General features: G+C 42.0%; 1 protein-coding gene across 1 annotated transcript; it reads left to right on the top strand.

Annotated features, from left to right (window-relative positions):
* Window positions 1–16,142: 16,142 nt before the first annotated feature.
* On the top strand, window positions 16,143–22,173 carry NQO2 (N-ribosyldihydronicotinamide:quinone reductase 2). The gene is made up of 6 exons (XM_030943176.1): window positions 16,143–16,153; window positions 17,236–17,400; window positions 18,279–18,409; window positions 19,358–19,471; window positions 20,813–20,905; window positions 21,781–22,173. The coding sequence occupies exons 1-6, from the start codon at window positions 16,147–16,149 to the stop codon at window positions 21,952–21,954; spliced, it is 684 nt and encodes a 227-aa protein (XP_030799036.1). The 5' UTR covers window positions 16,143–16,146; the 3' UTR covers window positions 21,955–22,173.
* Window positions 22,174–24,221: the final 2,048 nt, after the last annotated feature.

Below are 24,221 nucleotides of genomic sequence, written 5' to 3'. Positions count from 1 at the left end.
TCAGATTGATGAAATAAGCAGTGAACAAATGATATAATGGAATATTTAGACCCATGGCAAATAAATGCGACTCTTCTACTAAGCAGTGCAGCGAGATCTATGTGCAGGTGTTCATGTCAAGCCTTTTCAACCGTAATCTGTTTGTAATCCTTCTCCTAGGGTCTTGCTCCATTGTGGATTTGAGCACACCAAAAACCTTCACCTCTGGGGTGAAAAAACACCCCAGATCCAGGTGGCAATCATGCCACATGGCTGTGTCTTGGTTTACCTCAGTGAAAGACCCAAGTCAAGTTCTGCAAGAGCCATCAGAATGCACCTCTTGGTTAGCCTGACACGCACCGTTGCCGTACCCTACTGAGGAAATAGGCGCATAACTTATTTCCTTACTTGAAATAAGTACATAACTTATTTCAAACTGCTAGGCAGCAAGTTGGAGCGCTAAATGCCAAGGCAAGAGTAAATGCTGCATGGTTTTATTCAAATATGCTTACATTATATCTTCAAATAACTTTGCCATGTGTAGCACAGTTATGGGTGAAACCAGTAGCTGCCTCTAGTCTAATACCCCTACACCAAAACCCCTCAACAGATTTGACTCTTCTCCCCCATCTGCTGCTCTGTTCTCCCCTCTACAAGTCACCCTGTTCTAAGGGCAAATTCCCAGAGATATCTGGTTCTCCATTCATGATGTCCTCCAGAAGGCTTTTGCCAGTTGTCACCAACAAACAAGGATTTATTTTGAGACCTCAGACAGGTGAACTTTTCTTTCACCAGCCACAATGTGTTTCTTACTCCTGGAAACCAGTAGCTGTGTGGCAAATGAAGACTGCTAGTTTTTTTGCCACTTGAACTCAAATGCAAAACCAGATGAAACAGCCACCTTCTCCACTTCCCTAAGTGGCCACACTGGACCTGTCAACCAGACTGTGCAAAGCATTTGTACCCACACAAAAAGAGTGGAAAATCTCTACAGTGTTGTCCTAGGTTAAGAAAAAGGACCCCCTTTCAATTGTATGTGCAACTCTACCCTGCTCTGAAAACTCTTCTGAGTGGGAGTAGTGAGGCAAGGCAGAAAGCTGGCTCAGCTCCTGAGAGTGCCAGATGGCAGAGAAAGCTTGTGATGAAATGCAAGGCACAGCGAACTTTCCAGGACAGCAAAGTTCCAGAAACTACCATCAGGAAAACAAGCCTGTGGGAAAAGCAAGTCACAGTCTTTTCCAACCCAAATTAGGCTCACTTTAGGTATCATTGGCCATTCAGTCTCTTCTTGTCCTGAAATACTGAAGAGAATGACCAACTACCAGATACAGATGGGGGTAACCAAGCAGCTTACATTTTCTAAAATCTTGGAGATACTCTAAATGCCTTTTCTTTCATGCCCAAGCCAAACATCTTCTAAAGAAATTCCATTAGCACTCTAGGGTTCATACAAACTGTTTTCTATTGATACAAACATAGGTTCATCTACTTGTCATAGAAGGGCCACAGTGATTTTCAAATCACTTAAGATCAGAAAACGCACCAGATAATGACAGCTATTTAAAGAAACACCACAGAATTTCTACAGACTAACCAGGAAGCAGATTCCTCCTAGCACACAGAATGAAAACAAAACCTTCCACAGCATGGTCTCTTGTATTTTCTTTGCTGTCATCATTTTGTTGACTGGTCCCTGAGAAATTTCTCTTTACAACTCTGCAATTTGCTGTCATTCTATTACCGCTCATTCAAAACCTGGAGGAAAGCACAAAATGATTAAAGGTGATCTCAAATTTGTGACACTTGCAAGATATTTGAAGCTGTTTTGCCATAGATTTCCTCTGAATAGTGCTGGGCAACTTTTTTCATCATTGTGTTGAGCCTAATGCAGGAACAATTTATTTTTCACCTGAATACAGTAATAGCAAATACTGTGCCAGTGGAGTAATTCGGATATAATAAAACAAACATAAAATTTTGTTTGCAACCTTTAATTTGCTCTTCAAATAAAAATTCCAGGTGAGGAGAAAAGTAGTTGCCCTGCACTGGGGGCCAAGTGCTTACATTTAGGAATTTTCGATCATGAATAACCTTGTCGTGACCTGTGAGCTGCAGGGAGCATACACAGCGCCTTTATCATCCTTGCTACCTATTGCTTCTCACTTGCAGAGGATGTGGGTGCTGTGGGTTACCAGAAAATGTTGGTAGAATATGTTCCTCTTGCTTGAGAGCACAGTTCACAGCAAAACCAACCATTCCTGAACAATTCCATACCACAGCCTTGGACAGCCTTGGATCTCATTCCTACCTGCATGGGAGTTGTCAAGCACAGGATTGGGACCTGCACAGGAGCACTCTTTTCTCCGAGGCAATCTGCCTTCAGGAACAATGAGCTGAAAACACTGTTCTACTGCCCTGTGAAGGAGTGAAAACACATAGGGGATCTTCTGTCAGTTTTGGTAAATGTTGGCTGTAAAAGTCAGTGTGGTGGTCAACTCAAACTGTCAGTTACAGATTCCCATTTAAATCAACCCAAAATTAAATTGAAGCGCAGTTTCATTCAGAACTTTTTTCTTTGGTCGACTGTATACCATCATTCAGCACATTAAATATTATTTATCATCTTCCTGTATATTTGGCAAACCAAATTAGATCCCTGATAAAGAATGGAACTTCATAAACCTGAGATGATTACTTTCAGCTTTGCCAGGAAACTCCTAAATGTACAGAACAAATTTACCTTACTGTATATTTGCAATATTACAAAAAACACTGGCTATTGAGTCTCCCAAGTGACTTCCATGAAATTAAATTTTCTAATAATGTGAGAGAGGGAAAGGCTATGTTTAGAAAGGAAACTGTGTAAGCCCTATAAATTAAAAACTGAAGAATTACAGTTCTAGATGGAGGAAAAACCCTCTCTGTAAAAAGCATCTGGGAGTCTAGCAAGCAGCCAGGGAAGGTCCAAGGTCACAGATTCCAAGGCATTGATTCCAGTTCAAGTTTTTAAAATTTAAACGCAGTCAGTGTATCAAGCTTTTGGATCTTTTGGAAATATTCATGATATAAATTTAGTGAAAATGGCTACCTCATCTTTGCTGTATTTGCTAATAGAAAATATTTTTTAAAAAATCTACTTTGGAAAAAAAGAAATGTAATTCTGTGCTTTTGTGCAGGCCTTATACTCTGTCCCTTACTTTTATTACATATGACAGTACATGTTTTTCATGTAAATACAGGCATATGCACATATATGTAGTGAAAGGAAAAGAAGTTCACAAAAAATTAAGCCAAATTCATGTGGCTGGAGAGATGTGCTGGTTTTAATCTTACATACTATGTCAGTGGAGACTTGGGTATGAAACTGTGCCTGGCACACACCTGAAGCAACAAGGCAAGAGGTGCCTTCTGTAGCATCTATAATATATCCAATCCTATAACTATGCAGGAAGACTGGAAGGAATAAAGATTTTCCTGGAGCCAATATGCCAAAGGGCAAATTTTTTTCCATGCCTCCAAACAAGAGGTGGGTCTAGATTTGCCTCACCATAAAGTGGGGATTTCCCTTGATGGGAAAATCATGAGTATATAATGAGCTTCTCTGTCATAGTGATTTTCCAGGCAGGTCTGAAAGGGACTAGAGTAGCATCTACAAATCCAACTCTTGATATTAAATTGAATTAATTACAGAAAGTTCAATGAAAAGTTCTTAACACATTCCATTTGTGTAAAAAAAAACCCCAAAAACCCAAAAACTAAACAATCACCCATCAAAGGCAGCCCATCAGTACACCACTATTCTATTTCTGATCTGTCTTTGATGTCAAAATTCAGCTTCTTAGGGTGACCACAGAAGTAATTGGCAGAAGTTCAATTTGTATAAATTGTAACATATCAGCAATACAGTATAACTTCATGCAAAACATCAGCAGCCGACTTCCTCCTAGTAACAGTCAGAAGTTGAACTCAAGAAAGATCAAGAGGAAATCATACTGGTTTAACTTTTTAAAAGAGCACTTAGAAAATTCACTAGAAGATAGTGTTATCCTTTAATAAAGGGACATGATGAGATTTTAGGATCTTTTTTGGGTTTTTTAAATTTGGTTTCAAAATAAAATATTCATTTTGGTTTAGGTTTCATCTCATGTTTATTTCCCCACACACTTCTAGAATTCCTTCAAACCACAAATGAATTTCTTAAGAGATCAACCTTTTTATCTTTTCCCTTCTCTTCTCAGAACTCAGACATTCCAACCCAGAGGGCTCATGTTTCAGGGCAGGAAGACTTCACACTAATCAGTAAACTTGAGATTTGCTCAGTTACTAGGAAATACCTCTGTATTCAGGCAAAGTTCTTCTAAAGCAATAGAACAAGAAGGCAGTAATTTTGATACAAGACAGCATGATGTACATGTTCAGGTTTTTGAGGTGAAATTATGGATCTTGGCCTTTTCTCAGGAATTTAGATTAAAATCACAATACAAGTGTGGCTAATTCTCTGCCAGTTGGAAAAGGGGACACAGAATCCCATTGCTGGGACCATGCTGGGCCCAGGGAGCACTTGCAGGGAATATATGAATACTAAAATCAGAACTCTACAGCTTCACTCAGTTTCTGAAGAATTAAAAGGAAAGATGTTATGCATATGGTTCAGGAAGGATACTGAAGTGGCCAATTTTGTCTTGTTCAAAGCCCTGGAAAGCAAGGCAAGAGACTGATGAAGGGATGGGTACACTCAGAGAGGCAGCAACCATCAGGGAAAGAGCAGCAATTGCTTCCACCATTCTTCTGTTACCCCAGGAGCATCTGAAGGCTTTCCTAAGTTCCACCTTATTTCATTTTCCAATTCTTCCATCTTTGTCTAGCTCTACCCAGCCTTGACATCCTTGGGCTAGTACTGGCACTGGGCTGCTCCTGGCCAACATGTTGGTAAGCCACCACAGGAGACATCATGGCACTACTCGTGTGTGAGGCAGTCTGGGCCACCAAAAAGGGAAAGGCTATCTAAACAGGCGTGGAAATGAAACAATGTCCAGTCACAGAATACAATTACAAGGAAATGAGGGCTCAAACAGATCCTGGAGAAAGGGAGGCCCACAGGCCTGGTTGTACTTTTGTTACTCATAATGTAATTTCATTATGTACGCAGTCCCTTTGCTTTCTCTCACAACTTCCTTTTCAAAAGTTTGTACAATACACATGCTAAGATACCACACTATTGTTATACTGGGACCAGCTTCTACATGGCTGCCAGACTGCTCAGGATCTGGCCCTTTTTAATCCCTTCATGCAGCCTTCACCATTTTTGTTGCATTTTCTAAGTGAGCTCAAAGCCTATTCTCTTCAGAGTCTTTCAGCATAACCCTCAGCAAGGCAAATACAAAGCCAAACAAATCCCAAAGTATTCAGCAGGACTTAGACACCTCCACAGCAGTCCAACAAAGGAAGGAAGGAAGGAGGGACAGGACTTTTAAACAACTTCTCCTTTTTCACAAGCTTTTCCTGCAAGAGCTCTTACAAGCCAGCATTGTAAAGTAAGAAGCTGCAGAATCAGGCTGCAGTTTGATGCAATCAATTCATTTCACAGGACTTTGATTCACAGGGTTCAGTATTAAGGTGGGTACTTTGAAAAGCTTTTTTCTTTTTCTGAGTGCCTTTTTTTTTTCCTGTCTGGTAGTTACATGGAAAAAACACTATAGAACAGACTATAGATCTCAACTCCTCTATAGCAGCTCCTCCATAAAAGTGTTGACTGACAGAGATTGTGAGATGTCTGTTCATTTTGTAATAGAGACAACTTCCAAGAATCCTAATATTATTTATTAGTGTTCCATGGATCAAATCCTACAGATGCACCTACTGGGGAAGTACGTCTGCTGAAGTTCTGTCACTAGGTTCCTCTTAGATTTTACAACAGCAGCAGTTCAAATCCCAAGGAATTCAGCTCATCCTTTCACATTGCAAATATGAGCTAAAGATGTGAGACTTTTTCTGAATATGACTTCATTTCCAAGGTAGAGTTTTGGAATACAGAAACAGAGATATAACTTCATTAAAAACTGGGTTAAAATCTTTTGGCTTCACTTTTATAGAGGAGGTGACTATAATTGCAGCTATACTTAGATTGTCTGCAGTAACTGTTAGCTATTCTAATTAATGCTAATCCAGGCCCTCTTAAACTGTGTAAGTACTTCTGACATTAAGAACTGCCAGTAAAATTTAAGATATTTATGCAGGTAACAGTAATGGCATCTTGGACTGCATAGGCTGGCTTTATAAACACAGGTTATCAAGCAATAAAAGCTGACATTACATACTGAGGTAACTCAGTTGAGTGCTTAAACTTTGTAACCCCACAGATATTAAGATTAAGTAAAGACCTGTTCCCAATTTAGGATGAGCCTTTCTGTTGACAAAAAAAAAATATTTCTTTTATTATCAATAGTGAAGATTTACATCCAAGACTCACAGTCTTATTTTCATGCAAGTTATTTGGTTTTGATTCAGGATCCTACAGAAGACTTGTTCTTTGTTTTCATACTGACAGCTGTTTTTCTGTTAGTCCTCTACACTATCTGAATGCAGCAAAGGTTGCTCTATTTGGAAAATCACGTACAGAGGGAAACAAAGGCTCACTTTCTCTTCTTTCACATGTCATGACATCATTTACATACAATCATTTCCCTCCACACACCCACATTTTTCATTTAAGAACCAAAATTATAAGTACAATTTGGCGCATGATACTGCACAGTCCTGGGCTCTGGGAAAAACAGAGTTAATCTTTAAAGCCCAGAGTCCAAACCTGACAAGCTGCAGCTCAACCCTTGGCTCTGTGTATGTCTTTCTAACTCGAGGGGAAGCCAGAAGAAACCTTCCTGAGCAGCACCCCTACCACATGGCAGCACATGATTTCTGCATTTTTTAGATGCCGCTGGCTCTGAGCCAGCTCTCCCTTTACACAACATGTACAGAGGGGTTAGTATGTCGTGTAACACACCTTCAGCCTAAAATCATTAATCTACAGAGCCCTCACCTCTACATTCTGCAGGGGGCCAGGAAAAAATGATGTGGTCTAGACATCTGACTAGACCACTGCCATTTCCTCCTCATCACACAGATTCTCCACCCCAAGAAAAGATCTCAGCAGGGTTTAAAGGAAAGTGAACAGTACAACTGCTCAGTACAGCTGCTGAGTAGGATGGTATGGATAAAAAAAATTGTTAGCAAGGTGCTCACACACACAGATCCTGCAGGCATGCACAAGCATGCAGTCCAACATCTGCTTCAAACAAATGTTATTTTCATGATCTTTTATATAAATCCCAGCATGTAATTGTAAGCAGGCAGTTTTCCAAAATACAATTGTGTTGTGCAAGCGAGAAAGCAAATAATAGATGCCATGTACTATACAAAGAACTATCACAGTGTCATTCTTTTCTAGAGACCTTTCAACATAGTGAAAGAATTATTTTAGGTTTTATACTGCTCCAAGGTGGCAAGTCAAGCAAGGAGGCTGGATATGGCAATCAAAATGAAATTGAAATTTGTCTTTGAGAACAAGACGTTCCAGAAGCAATGTCATGAGGAGAGGACATGAGCATTAGAAAGTCAAGTATCAGCCCTCATCAGAAACCGTAAGAAGAGATTTAGGAGCATTACCTGCCATGTCCACGCAAATAAAGAAATTAGTCACTACATCATAAGGGATGAAACCATTACAATTAGTGAACAGTGCAGGCAATACATTCACACAGCCTTAATCCAAGTCATGCCCCAGCACATGTAAGGCTCAGCAGAAGCCTGGCATATTTCCAGCAGGCCTGAAAACACCACCGTGCTTCAGAACACATTGCTGGGGAGAATCGTTTGACTAAATGCTTCTGCAGCAAAACCACCGACACCTACAAGGTTACGCAAGGAGCTCAGTGTTTGTTCTATGATATTGTGAGTGCAATGCTCAGAGAAATTCAAGTGTGATTCACAAACCATCAGGTTATGCATTCTATTACATCCAAATCTGCCTGTACTGCAACAGATTAAGTAAAAAGTTTGAAGTCTGCCATGAAACAGAGATGTTTGAGAGAGAGCAGTGTATGCACATATTGGTTAAAGATTTTGGTAGAAAAAGAAGGGAAAAAATTGGTTTCTGTTCATCCCAGACTAAATGCTCCTGTTCAAATCCTATTATATCACTAATAAAGCAGATGACAAGTTACCCACAGAGGTTCCTATTCTCTTATTATTTTTTTAGCTCAATTCCATGACTCATTTACACAGCCCAGGAACACGTAGTGCACATTCTTGTTCCCATTTCTCTCATATTTCCTATCCTTTCTTACAGTTAAAACAACCTTGGTTGAAGAGATAACCCTGTTACGTGGCAGCAAGGCCCCCTAAGATCAGCACTAAACCACCGTCATAATTTACAGCTGTGCTGTGCAGCAACATTCAGTCACAGCAACGGTGTTCTTGAGCAGAGTGCATCCAAGCTTCATCACCCTTGGCCCCTTTTCAAGCAGGGGGCAGAATGCTGTCAGCATTGGTGTCACTTGTGGGCTGTGATTCCCCAGAGAAACAGCAGCAGCAGAAGGGGAGACGCCCTTCCTTCCCTCACTCCTGGAACACTCATCTTGGGCACTAGCTGACCTTTTGAAATAAGCATTCATGATAACCAGCATTTTCATAACCTTAGCCTTAAAGCCCTTCTTTCAAAAGTAGCTTTTTGTTTCTGAGAGCTCAACCCAAGCTTGCTCTCATGAGTGCCTATTGCCAGGGGTTCTCTAAGGAATATGCTGATACAGGGGCTGAGTGGCCCTTTGGTGCTCAAGACAGGCATCCAAAAATCAAGATAAATGAACTTGAGTGAATGACTGTTCAAAACAGGAGTCTGTGCTACTTTCCCATGCCCAAGGAGATTGTCAGTGGAAGAAATGAATTGTTCTTACTTCCCCAACTTGCACATATTCCCTTGACTGTCCTATCTCTAAACCACAATAATTTTTCATATTTGTGTACTCACTATCACAAACACTAATGCACACTTTTCCAGGAACAATTGTGCTATCATTGCAGTAGTTCAAGAATGGGAAGAAATTACACATACCTTGCTATGCTATCTTCCCACAAGGTAAAACTGCAGTAGTGAGGGATACTGTTATAGGATAGAGCAATTCAAGGGGAATGATGTCTCTTTATCCAAAAATGTATGGAGAATCCTTTAGGTTGATCATTTGAGTTTGCAGAGAGAGGAGAGGGAAAGGAATTTATCTCTTTCAATTTCTACTTGGGGTTTTGCTGTAACCTTTACTGCTGCTACATTACTTGTCAGGTTGAACCCCTGAACCACAGAAATTAATCCCAGAACAAATTATTTCGGCTTGTGAGGTGGTGTGAACACAGGATGCTAGATGACAATAGGCCACAGAAAAGGTCAAAAAACCCAATGGGGAAGCAATGCACATGTTGAGTGCTGTGAGAGTCATGCTGAGTAGCTGCACGGATAACTGAATTTGGGGGATTTCTCAGCTCTGCTCATTGCTCTTGGGGTTTGCAATAGTGCAGGCAGCAAAGAGAGGGGGAGGGGAAGGGGCTGGGCAGCACAGATGTGTGGCAAGGAAGTAATTCTCAAATGCAAGGGCTCTCTCTATGTCAGCAGTGTTGGATCTGCACTACTAGTTAGGGTGCTGCAGGGAAGTAACTTTGTGCTTGTGCCTTTTGCGTAGGAGGTCCGGGAGCAAAAGGGAATAGCCCACAGCAACATGAAAAGAAAGAAGTATGCATACAGCTGTGTGACTAATGCCCCTTAGTGCCTGGGACAGACCTTTCTGAGCCATACACAAGTCTCTGCCAACTCTTTCATGCAGACCAAGCTAGAAGCAATCTAAAGCAATGGGGCACACTGAGTTGTGTGAATTTTAGTTCATACTACAGAAACAAATGTAATATTTCTCAAACCAGAACTCCCAAAACACAAGGAAATAATTGAATTAATAACAACTTGTATGAATATGTAATTTTGCATCACTCTAACCTCCACTCAATCAATTGCCAAAATATTGTATTGGTCATTCTGTAAAGCTGTAACATCTACCCTTCAGGGCAGCTTACCAAGCTGGCTTCTGCAGTGGACTGCAGGAACACCTCCTTATGTGGGAATGCCTTCCTCCTTTCCCTGCATGGGGAGGAGGCATTTATGGGTACTGGTTACATTTCTGTGCAGATTACCCTTGCACACCTCTGATGACTGGAATCCCAAGGGGGCAGCAGTAGCTATCAGACATAGTAACACTCCAGCCCGGCAAAGGCTTACATTGTATATCAATGTTATAAACCTACTATTTATCTGAGAGAATCACAGCCTATAAGCAGCCCATGGTAGCATTCGGCCCCTGACCTGACAGGTGCTAAGAGTTGGGATGCAAGCAGTCATTTTCCAGAGGGCCACCAACCAAACCCCAGCTGCTCCCCAGGGCAGCCCTTTGCTGGCTGCAGCCTGCACAGGGTCCATTGACTGAGAGAGAAGAGCCAACACAGACATCCTGGCAAAGAGGCTTCGGGCTCCAGAGTCCCAGGGCCACAGAAAGACAGATTATCTGCAGCTAGCCAACAGTAATGCAAAAGCAAGTAATATCAGGAATATGTCTTCAATCATCTGCTTCCCCAACCATTTTGGTACATCCCAGGGGGACAACTACCAACAGGCCTCCACTCCCATACACAGAAGTTGGTACATATCTTTTCCCAAGCGTGCACGTGCTGATTATTTTATTTTTCCCCTTCTACGCTACAGCCCAGTGATTAAGACTGGAATTGAAACCCTGTCTCCCTGGAGAGAATTCTATCACTGGTTTCTCACTTCAGGGCACCTCAGCCACGAAACTGTAGAAGAGCAGGAGGTGAGGACAGGGGTAAGTCAGAGCACCTCCGTGCTGGAGAGACACCCACCTGCAGAAGAGAGCTCAGGCGGCAGCAGCTCTTGCACAGTACGGCTGTGGCCTGCTGGTTGGCCCTGGTAGTGCAGAGAGGAGTTTGGATCCCAGCTCTGGCTCCAGGGATTTTCCCTGTGTTTCACGCTACACAATCATTACCTATAAAATTCCAGGTCAAATCCTAAGTCAGCAAGTTTTCTCCTGGTGGACTTTGAGCATAACAGATTGGACAGCACACAGTTTAAAGGGCTGAAGTTTTGTCCATAGGCAGATTGAAGGAGGTGGTTGTATCTTTTTGTCAATTCTCTCTTAGTCTCTAAACAGCAGTTTGCCTATCCATCAAACATTAATCATCACCCTCGTTTGTATCAAGTACTATGATGACAACATCTGTTCTATAAGTAAAATATTAAATGTACAGGTGAAACCCAAGGTATCTAGATTCCTTATCTGACATATAAAATGGACCAAGAAAGGATGGTGGAAGCAACAAAATAGCTGCTCGGCAGAGCCGCACCTGGCAAAGACAAGAAAGATTTTGATTAATTCCCTATTTGTTCTGCAACTACCCGGACAAGGGAGAAAACACGCTGGTATGGGGGTGGATCTGCTGCTCCGCGCAGCTCAAGGAGTTTCAAGCATCTCACGGCGCCGTTCTCAGCTCTCCAGCACCCCCAGCCGGGCTTCGGCACCGCAAGCGCCGTCCTGGCTATTCTGTCGCTCACAGCAGGCTCCGTTAGTTGGTGTCAGGGCACAAAAGAAAATGAGACGTTGCTTTGCTCCTGCTGAAGCGTTAGACAGTCTGGTTTTGGTGGAAATCCAGAGGGGCCTCCCTCCAGAATTATGTCCTCTGCATAAAATTATTCTTTTGAGCTCTGGCTAAATAGCCATATTTGTTTTGAAGCCAGTTGTCACTGAGCTGCTCACGATTCCCAGTGCCAGATAGTTAATCCTGAGCCTAGGCAGGGCACATTGTGTTAAAACAATTTTCTTTTGATGATTTTTTTACCAGGATGGCTAGTGTTCAGCTCATGGGATCGTGTGTGTTCCTGTACAGGACTTGATCTCATATCATAGCTTGATTCCAAGTAAATTAAGAACTCAACAGTAACTGGAAAGCAATCACCAAAGTTACTGTCATGGGTCTGTCCTGTAGCAAATTGCCAGGACGAGGTCATGGCACACTGAGCAAGTGGGTGCTCCCTCTTCATTTCCCTGGCTTTTCTCCCCATGGTCTTTGCAGGTGCATGGAGTCACCTATCAGCAGATGTTTCAGACTAGCACTCTGGCATGTGAGAGGAACCTGTAAAAATTGCTTTGGAAATAATATCTAAAATTAGTTGCTTCTGAAATACATAATGCCACACGTGTCACTGGACTCACCCAAGGCACCACCCTACGTACATTCTGCTGCCTCTGTACAGTTGATCAGCTGTATAGGATTGTTATCCCCCACCATAACAGACTTCAGGCAGCAGCTGGAATTCTTTCCAGCACCACTTTTCAAATCCAAAGAAGCATCAACTTGAATATGAAAACAGAATGCATGGTCTTTTCTCTACAATAGACAAATGCAAATCTTACATTAAGGATAGAAAGCAATTTTGATGTGCAATGGCTATTGAAACAGGTCTCCCAAGTTTTTGTTTCATATAAGGGAAGAATTAGTGGCATAGAAAATCTGCTTATTCCCTTCTTCACCTCTGTCCTGAAAAAGCCCACAATCTTTAAAACTGTGTTTCAAACTTGTTCAAAGTCAGATAGGTAGAGTTGTAGAATATCAGCAGATATTTTAAAATACCTCCTCAAAAAACTATGCTCAGAAGTATTAAAGTTCTCTAATATCACAGCCAGTGCATTGTCATTCTCAGTTCAAATACTCCATAAAGTACCTTGCCCTGAAATTAAACTGCTTATTTATTGCCTCTTTAAGTACCAGTTAATATTAAATTCACTCTATATTTACATTAAATATTCCACAAGTAGTTGAGAGAGAGTGCAGACACTTCCTATTGCCTTTTCTTATCGCAATGGGGCAAAGAAAGACAGTTACATTTAGCAAAGATTCTCATTATTCAGATGCAAAGACAAATCCTAGATATGCTGTGCTTTACAGACAAAGACTGAATTCATAGTCAGATTTGAAACTTCACTCTCTTCAAAAGAGCATCTCAGCCCAGACTCCTCAATCAAAAATTACAGAAGAGAATAAAATTTTGAAAGTAACAAATTCGTATTTGACTGAACTAGTCCTCTTACACCCTGGCAAAGATTTGCTAGCAAAAGCTGCAATTCCATTTCAAACAGATAAAAGCCTTAGATATATATTTAATTTATATAATTTCATATTGTTAATTATTTAACATCATAAAGTTTAAAAATAAGCTAAACAACTGATAAGAGATGTTTTCTGGGACACTATCCCTGTTCCTGGTTTCCTTTTGATTTAGAGAGTGTATTACAGACTTAACCCCAGAGGTTACCATTTTCAATTTCTGTTACTCATCACCATACAGACAGGCTGAAAAGAAAACAGGTCACAGTGAGAGGCTGTTAGTCCCACAGTCCGTCTGTCCATCCGTCCGTCCTTCCTTCCTCCCTCCCTGTTGTACAAGCCCATGCTCTAAGAAAGATCAATACAAGAGTGACTGTCATCTTTACTACATGACAAAACAAGCCTAGGAATAGCTACGGTGTTATTGTGACAAGTATGGGGGGAAAGACCTATCTTCTGTTGGATATTATTTCTCAGTTTCTCCTTTTTTCTTCCTTTTCAGTGCAGAACCACAGTACTCACTGCTTAGAACTGTTCCCCCAGTAGCTGTGTTCTCTGCAAAAGTCACTGAAGACTAATCTGAAATAGGATTTCTCCCACACTAATGGTTTGTTAGCATCGACTTCCTTGCTGTTTATTATCACTGGCAGCAAAGGTTCTTAAAACATTTTGTCTGGGGCGGAATTTGCATTAGGGATTAAATGCTCGTCCGCGGTGGAGGCTTCATTTCTGCTGTAAAGGTAAAACCCTCGCACTGGGCGCTAGAGGGCACAACAAATATCCTTTAGATACCCAATGTCTTAAAGCACTGATATACTGTAAACTTCGCATCAATCCTAGGAAAAGGCCTAAGAACAGTTCCTGCGCGGTTATATCCTAATATATTTCATTTATCCTAATTTGTTTATTTTCTAAGATGCCATCCTTTGCACTCTAACCCACAGAACACAATTTGTATAGAAGAAAATGCACACGTACACACACAAATGCAGTATTAGCATTTCCACACAAATTTATACAACAACTATTGTGCATCACAATATTGTGTGCTGTGTCATCTGATAAAGTGGGAGGGGGAAACTTCCATCTAGTTCAATTGCTGAAGAAATTTGTGTTTATGACTCAACTCTTTGCTGCCTTGAAGCAACAAACCTGGCTGTTTCAGAGGGGTTTAGATGGAAGTGCTGAGTTCTCCTCTCCTGGATCCAACAACAGTGGGAATCGTTCAAAGCTGCACCAACGCAGGTTCAGACTAGACATTAGGAAGCATTTCTTTACCAATCATTCAGTGTTGTTTCCCTCTAATCCTCCCCAAGGGATTTATGAACAAGAACCTGGGTTACCCTCACCTTCTGCAGTGCATCACTACAACACTCATCTGCTGTTGCATGTTAAAAGTTTCAGGAATTCTTGACATAAAGACTGGAGCTTTCCTGTTCCAAGGTCATCCCAGTGCCTAAGTAATAAAATGATGACCACTTTCTCTCTTTTCCTTCACCAAAACATAAAGTATTTTTCTGCTGTGAAACAGCTTCAACAAGAACGGATTATGTACCCGCTCCAGAACAAACAACTTGCAGTTTGATGTGGGGTCATTATTTAAGAATGGGTGTTTGGTTCCCCTCAAGCTGAAGACAGAATTAAATTCAACTCATAACCTTTCTAAATAAGTAGACCAATAAGCAAATATTGCAGATATTTAAAAAAAAGTATTTCCAACCTCCTTTGTTATGTGCCCAATGCCTACCCCAAGAAAATCAATAGAAAATCAATTTTTATCCAGTTTCTTGATTAGATTTTCAGGGAATAAAAGTTATTCATCTTCTTTAGAGGGTTTGGGGCTACAAATCAGGAGTAAAAGGAAGTGTACCTACAGTATATCTGAAGAATAGTATTTAAGCTACAAACCTGTGCCAAATTCCTCCAATAGGTAAGTCATTCATAGAGCATAAGGGTTGTTTCTAACCTCTATGAGAACTAAGACCACCACAGTCTTCTGTATGCTGCTCAGGAGGTTAGACAAGTGAAAGTTATTTTTAGTCTCTGTGAACCTTAAGAGGTGCTGATGGGAGACAAAACAACCAGATTGGCCTCACTTTTAAAATAAAGGGCTTTGAGCTGTCTATCACCACACAGGAGTAAAATCTTCTAATTATGACAGATAATTCCACACGCTCATCAGCTCAACACTCCATAGCAGTCAAAAATGCACAAATTTTACATCAGGAATTATAGGGACCACAGAACAGAAAATCTTCAGACCATTTGGTATATGCAAGGCATGTCCACGGTGTGAAAACTATGTGTAGAGCTGGTTCTCTCACTTCAAGAAATTATACAGCAAAACTAGAAAGGGACAGAGAAGAGCACTGGGAAGGATTGAAAGTACAGAGCGGTTTCGGAATACAGATCGCCCCGGAAGAACAGTCCAGGAAAGAGGTGGTTCAGCCGGCACACGCTGCGAGTCCACAAAATCACCAGCGGACAGAGGAGAAGAACATGGACTGACCCTTCACTGCCACTCACAGTACAAGAACTACCACTGTGGGGTGTCAAATGAAACCAGATGCAAAAAGGAAAAAGAAGCCGGAGCCGGGGCTTCGGGCGGCGCCGATCCTGATCCCGCCCCGCGCTGGCGCTGCCCTAGGGCCGGCCCGCCGGGAAGAGTTGGACTCGGGGATCCTTACGGGTCCCTTCCAGCTCAGGATATTCAGTGATGTTACGAAGGGCCGCTCCCAGCCCGGCCGCAGGTGTGCTCCGGGGCCCGAGGAGCAGGTAAAGGCAGCCGGGCTGGCGCTGGGGCCGTTCTGGAGCCACTTCCCAGAGGGCAGCACGGGACCGGGAGCGGCGCGATACATCCAGTGATTCTCCTCGCACCTGCGTCCTGATGTTTCTCACCAGCCAATCTCTCACTTGAGTTCTCAGGCAGTACCCGACTATCAAGAGTGAAGCTCCCCAGCAATGGCAGGTAAGAGCAAATCCGGGTGAAAACGTTGCTCGCTCCAGGGTGGCTGCTGGGCACCTCAGGGATGGCGCCTCTGCCAGTTATGACACTGTCTTACTTTCCCAAATGACTGAAATTACCGCAGTAAGTGATGCCTTGGAAAACTCAAGTCTGTCTAAACACTCTGCCCAAGTGTCCTCAGCTCTATCAAAAGGGAAAAAAACTGGCAGGTTTGCAAAATCAAACTGAGCACTCTGGGGAGCTTGTCCATCTCCAGGCATTTCCTAGAGCCCCCTGTTTGCTGGCAGCTGGTAGGAACAGCAAAGAGGCAACTGCTCCTTATATTCCAGAATAACATATAGACAAGGGTTTAAAAAGTTTGTGCACATTAAATTTATGATTGCATTTGACCCGCAAGTTTTAATTGTCTTTTTCGCATAGCTCTTGTTTCATGGATACTGTGAACCCTTGTGAAATAATTGCACCTCATCATTTATGTTCAAAATGAGCTGTTGTTTCATCAAATATTCAGTTCAGTTTCTACTAATTTTCTGTGACACCACAAACTTGCCTGTCACTTGGCAGGTGTTTCTCCGGGCTGAAGCTGTGCACCAGAGAAACTGACCTCAGGAGATGCCTAAGTTTTTGCCTTGGCAGACAGGAAACTGGAGATGCAAGTTTTTCAGACCCTGTCAGTTTCAATAATCCCTATAAATATTGCTCTCTGGTAAACTATAAACTACTACTGCGGCATAGAAAATGTTTCCTCTTTCCTTGTTGACTCGATAGGAGGGACAGTGTTTTGCAGATGTAGGGCACTGTGACTTGCTATGGAACACCCCCTCTGTCCACTGAGTTCTGCCTAGGAAAGCCCAGTGTTGCACAGAACTGCTGGGCTGGGCACATGCAGCAATCAGTGCCTCAGGAATCACTCAGTGCTGCTGAGCAGGAGTCAAATGCTGCCACTGACACTCTGCTTTCACTGCTTCTGTGTCCTTGGGAAAAGGCACTACAGAAAGAGCCAGGAACGAGCCCCAACTCTACCAACTGTTCTACACCTGCCTCCTAGATTCCAAATGGTCTCCTGGTTTTCCTTCTGCCTCCAGGGAAAAAAGTCCTGATAGTCTATGCACATCAAGAGCCCAAGTCCTTCAATGGATCTTTGCTGAAGATTGCTGTGGAAGAGCTGAGCAAGCAGGGCTGCAGTGTCACCGTGTCGGATTTATACGCCATGCAGTTTGAGCCCAGAGCAACAAGGAATGACATTGTTGGTGAGCCCAGCCAAAATATGCCTCTCTCAAAAACCAGTGACTTGCAAGCCCCCTGTCAGGTATCAGAAGGCTGAAAAAAAGTCTCCTGAAATCTTCCCCATGCTGAATAGCCCCAGCTCTCAGTCTGTCTTGACAGGACAGGTGCTCCAGCCCTCAGGTCATCAAGAGATTAATGAGAAACTTATTTCATTAATAAGAAACTAATTCATGACCAGACATTTGCATTTCTACAAGGTCACTCCTGAACATGAACTTTGTATCACAGTGAGACTACTGACAGGAAGAAACACATTAGCACGTGTCCATAATCAGCCTCTAAAGTCCATTTCTCATGGAGAGGAAATGCCTTCAGATACCACTCTGGGGCTTGCTGGAGTTGAGTTCATGAGGCTACAGCTGCCCCTGTCTTCTGCTGGAGACTGATGATCTGCTCATGGAATCAGTAGAGCTGGCCAATACTGGTTGCCCATCCCTTGGTGAATTTCCCAGTTTTAGAGGCTGGAAAGCAGGTCCCTAGTGCTTAGAAGTGCAGGGTGGCCTCAGGAAGCCCTAAGGCAGAGGCAGAACAGGTCACAACATTCTCTAAAATCTTCCACCTCCATCCCCAGAGTCCTGAGGCGAGCTTAGGTCCTCATATTGCACCTCCTGCGTTGCTACAGGAAGGTGAAGCTTCAGAACTCTGAGACCCTACATGCCTCTCCTTTTGAAAATCAAGTGATCAGATGGGATGGTGCTGAATATCCAGCAAAGACAAGAATGTAGGAAAAATGGAAAGCAGTAACTCATTTTAGAACTGCAAATGGCAACTTGCACTCAGCTCTTACCTGGCACTGATACTGCATAGGGGGCAAGGAATGACTGACCATTTCTACCCACAGGTCACCTGCACAACTCAGAAGCATTCAATTATGGTGTGGAAACCTGGGAAGCTTACAAGAGAGGAGGTTTGTCCAAAGACCTGGTTGAAGAGCAGAAGAAAGTGCAGGAAGCAGACCTGCTGATTTTCCAGGTCATTATTTTAAACAGAATTCAGTTGTGATGTTGACTTTAGGTAATGGTACAGTAAAAACTACAGATCTGTATACAATTATCTGGGTCATTATTACAGCAAATCCAGGAATTGAGTAGCACAATGATGCAGGTTGAAACAACAGCAAGGCCAGGAGCTCCCCAGCACTGGGCCAAACTTCCTGATGGATGCACAAAGACATATGTGACCATGGATGTCAGGCAGGCTGGCAGAAAGCAGAGGAAGGATCATTTCCTGGTCAAGGAGCTGGGGGCAGCCAGTGAAGTCAGGGAATTGGGTTTTCCCAAGTAGACTGTTCTTATTTGTTGCTGATTTGCAGAAACACTACTGGGAATTGATAACAGAGCTTTACAGCCCATCTCTATTCTCCACTATGCCAGCTCTGTCCCCTGTGTTTGCAAATCCCAAAGAACTGAGAAGGGAAATACTAGTCTTACATTTCTTTGTATTCATGTTAGCCTTTAGACATGTCTTGGTGGCATAATGTCAGCAGGCTTTGAAAACAAGTCTTTCCTATGATCCCCTGGCCTTTGTCACCAGAGCTGATCGCCAGATGTCCATCCTGCTAATAAGATTTTCGATTCTTTTGCATTTCTGCCACAGGAGACATAATTCTGTACAGTCTTAAATCTGAATTAAATGACACCCTCCTACTTCATCCTATTCCAACTTTATTCTGAATGGAAGCCCTCACATGCACCACAGTGTTGGTTTGCTGTAGATGCTCAGGTCTGGCCCTGAGGTTACCACAAACAGAAAGCACTTCAGCTTCTTTTGCCAGGCACAGTTACTACCTCTATTGACAGAGAGCTGGAGAAGGTACATACAGGATCTGAGCAGGTTCAGAGGACAGGATTAGTCCTGTAAACCAGGCCTAAGGGTGGCCCAGACTCTCTGTGCTAACCAGGTAATTTTCTCTTTGCCTAGTTTCCCTTGTTTTGGTTCAACATGCCTGCAATCCTGAAGGGCTGGATGGACAGAGTCTTGGTCCAAGGCTTTGCTTATGATTTGTCAAAGGTTTATGATGGTGGTTTGCTCCAGGTATGTTTTTGGAATTGTTTTATTAAGGTCAAGGCTTACACCATGTTCTACGGGGGCTTGTTCATTCTTTTCCATTGTAGTTGTTTGGAGCTCTCACTTTTCACTACTCTGAAATAATGCTTTGGTAAGATGTTGAATGATTTTCTGGGTTGTTCACACTGTCTGGAGGTTAAGAAAATAAGGAGACTGCAGCATTTCCTAAATATTTAAGCGATCTCCTAGAGATCTTTATTGGCCTGCTTTGTGGGGTTTATCATTTATTAGGAGTATCAGAGTGTACTGTGGTAGCACACAGCTTGCAAACAGTTTGAATTAATTCATTTCCAATAATTACTGTCTTCCCACCACTATAGGACTCCTCTTATCTGTAATGACTGACACACTAGGTGTCAAAGTCCTGTTCTGGGATTAGATGTCAAAGGTTGGAGTTGAACTATAAAACTTAATCTGAGATCTGAAATACTCAGAGTATGAGCCTCTGTCACAACTATCTACTTTGAACCTTTTCGTCTCTGTAGCTTTTAATTTGGCAAGAGGCAAAATGTGTGTCAAATCATACATTTTTGATTGCTCACTGAACTGGGAATATCCCTGGAAAATTCTGGCCCACTATCTCTGATAGATCCTATTTGGTAACAAATGCAGTACCAAAAAGCAATCAATATTAGTTTCACATTTATTTCACTGTATGTTAATCTCTGTTTGTTCTGATGTTCTTAACAATTTCAAACATTTCAGTTTCTTTAAGTTTCAGAAATGGCTGCCTTGCTAACAGAAATAGGCGTAATCCCCAATGATCAGATGGAGAACAGGCTCAGGATATTTTGGATACTGCACTGGAAAAATGTTAGTTCGATTACAGAAGATAAAGCTGAGATGAGAGAAGCTGAGCACATGGCTAATACCATAATCACAGGAGCACAAGAAACAGGGTGGTTAAGCAAGCCCAAATTTGAAGAGGGACTTTAGCAAAAAATTTGTGCAGTCAGAGAGGACAGGAATAGAGATTTTCACCGTAACAGAGGGCTTTCCAGCTACAGTTTGCCAAATATTGCATAAGGAAGAAAAAGGATCAGCCCTCCTTCACACAAGGGTGTCAGACACATAATTGGTTTTCTTTTTAACCCATCTCTTTCCAAAGCCCAGACACTCAGTACATTGATGTAATTGTACGACATCAATCTTTGCCTCAGAACTGCCAGTCCTTAGAACATCTGGGAAGGAAGTGGATACCCCCTCTTCTAGAAATTCATGCACTCCAGGTTCCCCCAAATATCTTTGGAACTATACAGCCACTCTTCTTAAACATGTCTAACTCAAGCACCACTTTCCTAATTCTAGGACAAATTATCCTTGTTTTCTTTCACTACGGGAGGAAGCAAAGAGAAGTATGCAATCAGGGGTGATATTCGCTATCTCCTATGGCCCATGCAGGTATAATATATGAATATTTGGTTACTGTTTGCTTTAATTTTTACTATTCCAGCTATTTATAAACAATTGTTTTATTGATTATTTTATACAAAACATAATAAGAAATAATTAAGTTGCCTGTTCCAAGCATCTGCAGCTTATAAACTGGGCTCAAAAATCCTGAGATTACTTCAAAAGTCCATAGACGTTTAAAATTGTTTTATCCCCCTTCCTCCAGCCTGAAATCTGGGGAAAGCTTCTGCTGTCAGCTTTTCCAGTATCTCTGCTGTTACAGAATTTCCTTTAGCCCTAGCATGCAGGATTTCTGTTCCCCGTGGTTAGCCAATTTGTGAAGGATGCCATGATCTCCTCCCCACTGCAGTTACCAGCTCCTCACCCCTGAGGAGCTGTCCAGCTGCACAGCTCACAAGTAAATGTGACAAAAACATGAAACACAACTCTGAATTCAGAACCACACAGAGAGAAAGTGGCAAGCTGAACTTCCACAGGCACTAGCCTTCATGCAGGATCATATGGCTAAGCCAGAGGCAAAAGCTTAAAAACCAAAACCAAAAAAAATATTCAAGAAACCAACATGGAAGTAGATGTGAAACATACTGCAGTTCAGGAACAATCTCAGGAGGTTCAAACCGGACAATGAATTTTAGACTGTCCCTTATCCTTGCAAATTGAACATACAGCATCCAAAGGGGACAGTCCTATATGTTTAACAGCAATTTACTTCCCTTCTCCTGACAAATGCACAGATTTAGAGAACCTGACTGATACTGGGTCAAAGAAACAGAACAGACTTGAATCTTCCATGTTCTTCAAATGAAAGTAAGAGCAAATATTTCCTGAGGCATTTCTTTCTTTTTTTTTTTTTTTTCATCCAGCATGGAATCATGCACTTCTGTGGTGTCAAAGTGCTTGAACCTCACATCTGTTATGCTCCAGAGAATGTCTCTGAGGAGAAGAGGAAGGAGATGCTGGCTGCCTGGAGCCAACGTCTGAAGACTCTTTGGAAGGAAGAGCCCATAGACTGCTCTCCTGAGTGGTATTTCAAGTAGTGTTCAGGTGCAAGACTACAGAGAGAAGATTTTCTTTTTCTCCATTCTTTTTGATGCTCTATCTAAATACCTGAACACTAATCTCCTAATTCAAATATATTTTAAGAATCTTGAATGCTACATCTAGCAGTTTAACTGGCAACATAGTATTTATCTTCACTGATTCCCAAGAGATTCCCTTCAAGGATGGGTGCAAAACTCCTTGTGTTGTTCTCCTTGCTCGCATAAACGGTGTCATCCTGCCTCCTTGTGGTTGATAACACACATGATATTTCATGGCAGATTATATCATTGCTGTTTGTGAAACAGTAAAGCACATGGCCAAGCTGATTTTAACATTTTCTTTTCCTTTACCAGGGAATATCTTGCCCATACACAACTCGTCATTTAAAAACCACTTGTCATTGGTTGTGAGAGCTCCACATTCGTGCCTTGGAGCAACAAAACCAGATCATGAGTAGTATTGCAAAAGTATGTACAGTTGCAAAGTGTCTTAAAGAGCTGGAAAGCCTTGTGCGCAGGTCATGCTTTTAGACATATTTACAAAGCAATGTTAAAGCCATAACAGATACCAGAAAAAGGAAAAAAAAAAAGGCAGATTTGGTATATTGATATATGCCTTCCTTGGTAGACTACAACTTCCATTTGTAAAGTATGCAGCTTCCTAAAATCAATGGGACTTCTCTATTTTGATTACCCTTTGTAGAGACAAAATGGAATCCTGTTTTTTTCCCGCCCTCTCACACCAATCAGATGCTCCATTTTTTCTCCCATATGAAGTGAAGGGCCACATCCAGCAGAGACATTTCCCAGGAAGGAAAGCTGCCCCAAGCTGTTGCAGATGTCTCCATGTGGGGCATGTGAGCCGAAGTTTTCAGCTTCCACAAGGGTGCTGCTGTTGCAATGCTTTGGAAGCCATCAGCTGTGCAGGGACAGTGGGTGTGAGCCAAGGGTTCTTCTCCTTGTGTTCCTGCAGTGTGTGCTCTGCAGGGCATTGTGCTGGGCTGCACGTGTGTTCTGACACATGCCTTTCCAAAACCCAGGAGAATTTTACCACATAGAAAACCAACAGAGACTCATCTGTGGTTAGTAAGGAGAGAGAAAAGAAGTGCCAGAATTGCTGTCTTAGCAGCACTGGAAATGTTACAGCCATTTTGAACTAAAGAATAATTATGCTAAAAGTCAAATGTCACCCTGCCAAAGCAGCATTGATTTCATGAGAATGAAACTAGAATTAGGTGAGTAACTTGTAGCTGCATTTCAGGCTGGGGAAAAGGGTGTAAAGGAATATGCTTTTCCACATTTAGTCTGGGGATTTATTTTTTTTGCTGGTGGTCTTGCTCTCCCACAGATGTCTAGGCAGCGATCTGATCTTTTTCTCTGACAATTTTTTACAGAAATCATGATAGTATTTCTTTTATTTGGTGTTCTGAAATGGCAGGTCAAACATGCTTGCAACTGCAGATCAATAGAGGAAAACAAACAGATACCCATCGGAACTACGTTACCAAGAAGCCTCATAGCCTAGAGAAATCAAGACTGATGTCTTGCAGTCAGTGCAAGGTGCCTTCAATCCAGGTTTTAAAAAAACTGACATTTAAAGCCAGGTGTAGTTCATTCTGTCATTTAATATTCTGTTCCTGAAGCAACATCACTGAGTGAGCTGCCTGCTTGCAGAGGAATATACTTTGTAATAAACTATTCATCAAAACTTTGCGCTGAAGAGAGAAACAGCCAATAACTAATACCATGCACAATGCAAGTACTACTTATTTTCTTTTTTTTTTTAAGAAAAATCCTACTGTGTTATTGGATATCTTAAAGCCTAAGAGGCTACATTCTACAGGAAAGATGCAAAGAATTTAAGCTGACACTACACTCAAGTCAGTACTGGATAATTGTCTCATCATTTTAAGAGTATTACAATGGTCAGTTTCATTCAGATTTCCTCTGAATACAGAGGAAGTCTGATATGTTGAGAAAACTCAGGAAGGAGACAAAAGGCCAGCTTCTTCCCTAGGATCATGGAGCCAAAACACCCTATAGCTTTCTCTGTATTGCCCTTGATAAAATAAGAAAGCATTTTGTTAACACCTAACAGAGAGAATAAACCAAGACCTAACCATCTTGTTCACATAACAGATTGCCAAAACTGCACATACACTTGTACCCCAGTGAGACATACAGAGCAAAGGTGGTTCTTCACTGGAATTCAATAATAATCTGTTGTCATCTTATTGCAAAGTTCCATACCTTCTCAGTGATTT

Source organism: Camarhynchus parvulus, chromosome 2 (genome assembly GCF_901933205.1).
Source record: "Camarhynchus parvulus chromosome 2, STF_HiC, whole genome shotgun sequence".
Taxonomy (NCBI): Eukaryota; Metazoa; Chordata; class Aves; order Passeriformes; family Thraupidae; genus Camarhynchus; species Camarhynchus parvulus.
The sequence above is the reverse complement of the archived record's forward strand: the minus strand, read 5'-3'. Positions and strand labels throughout refer to the sequence as shown.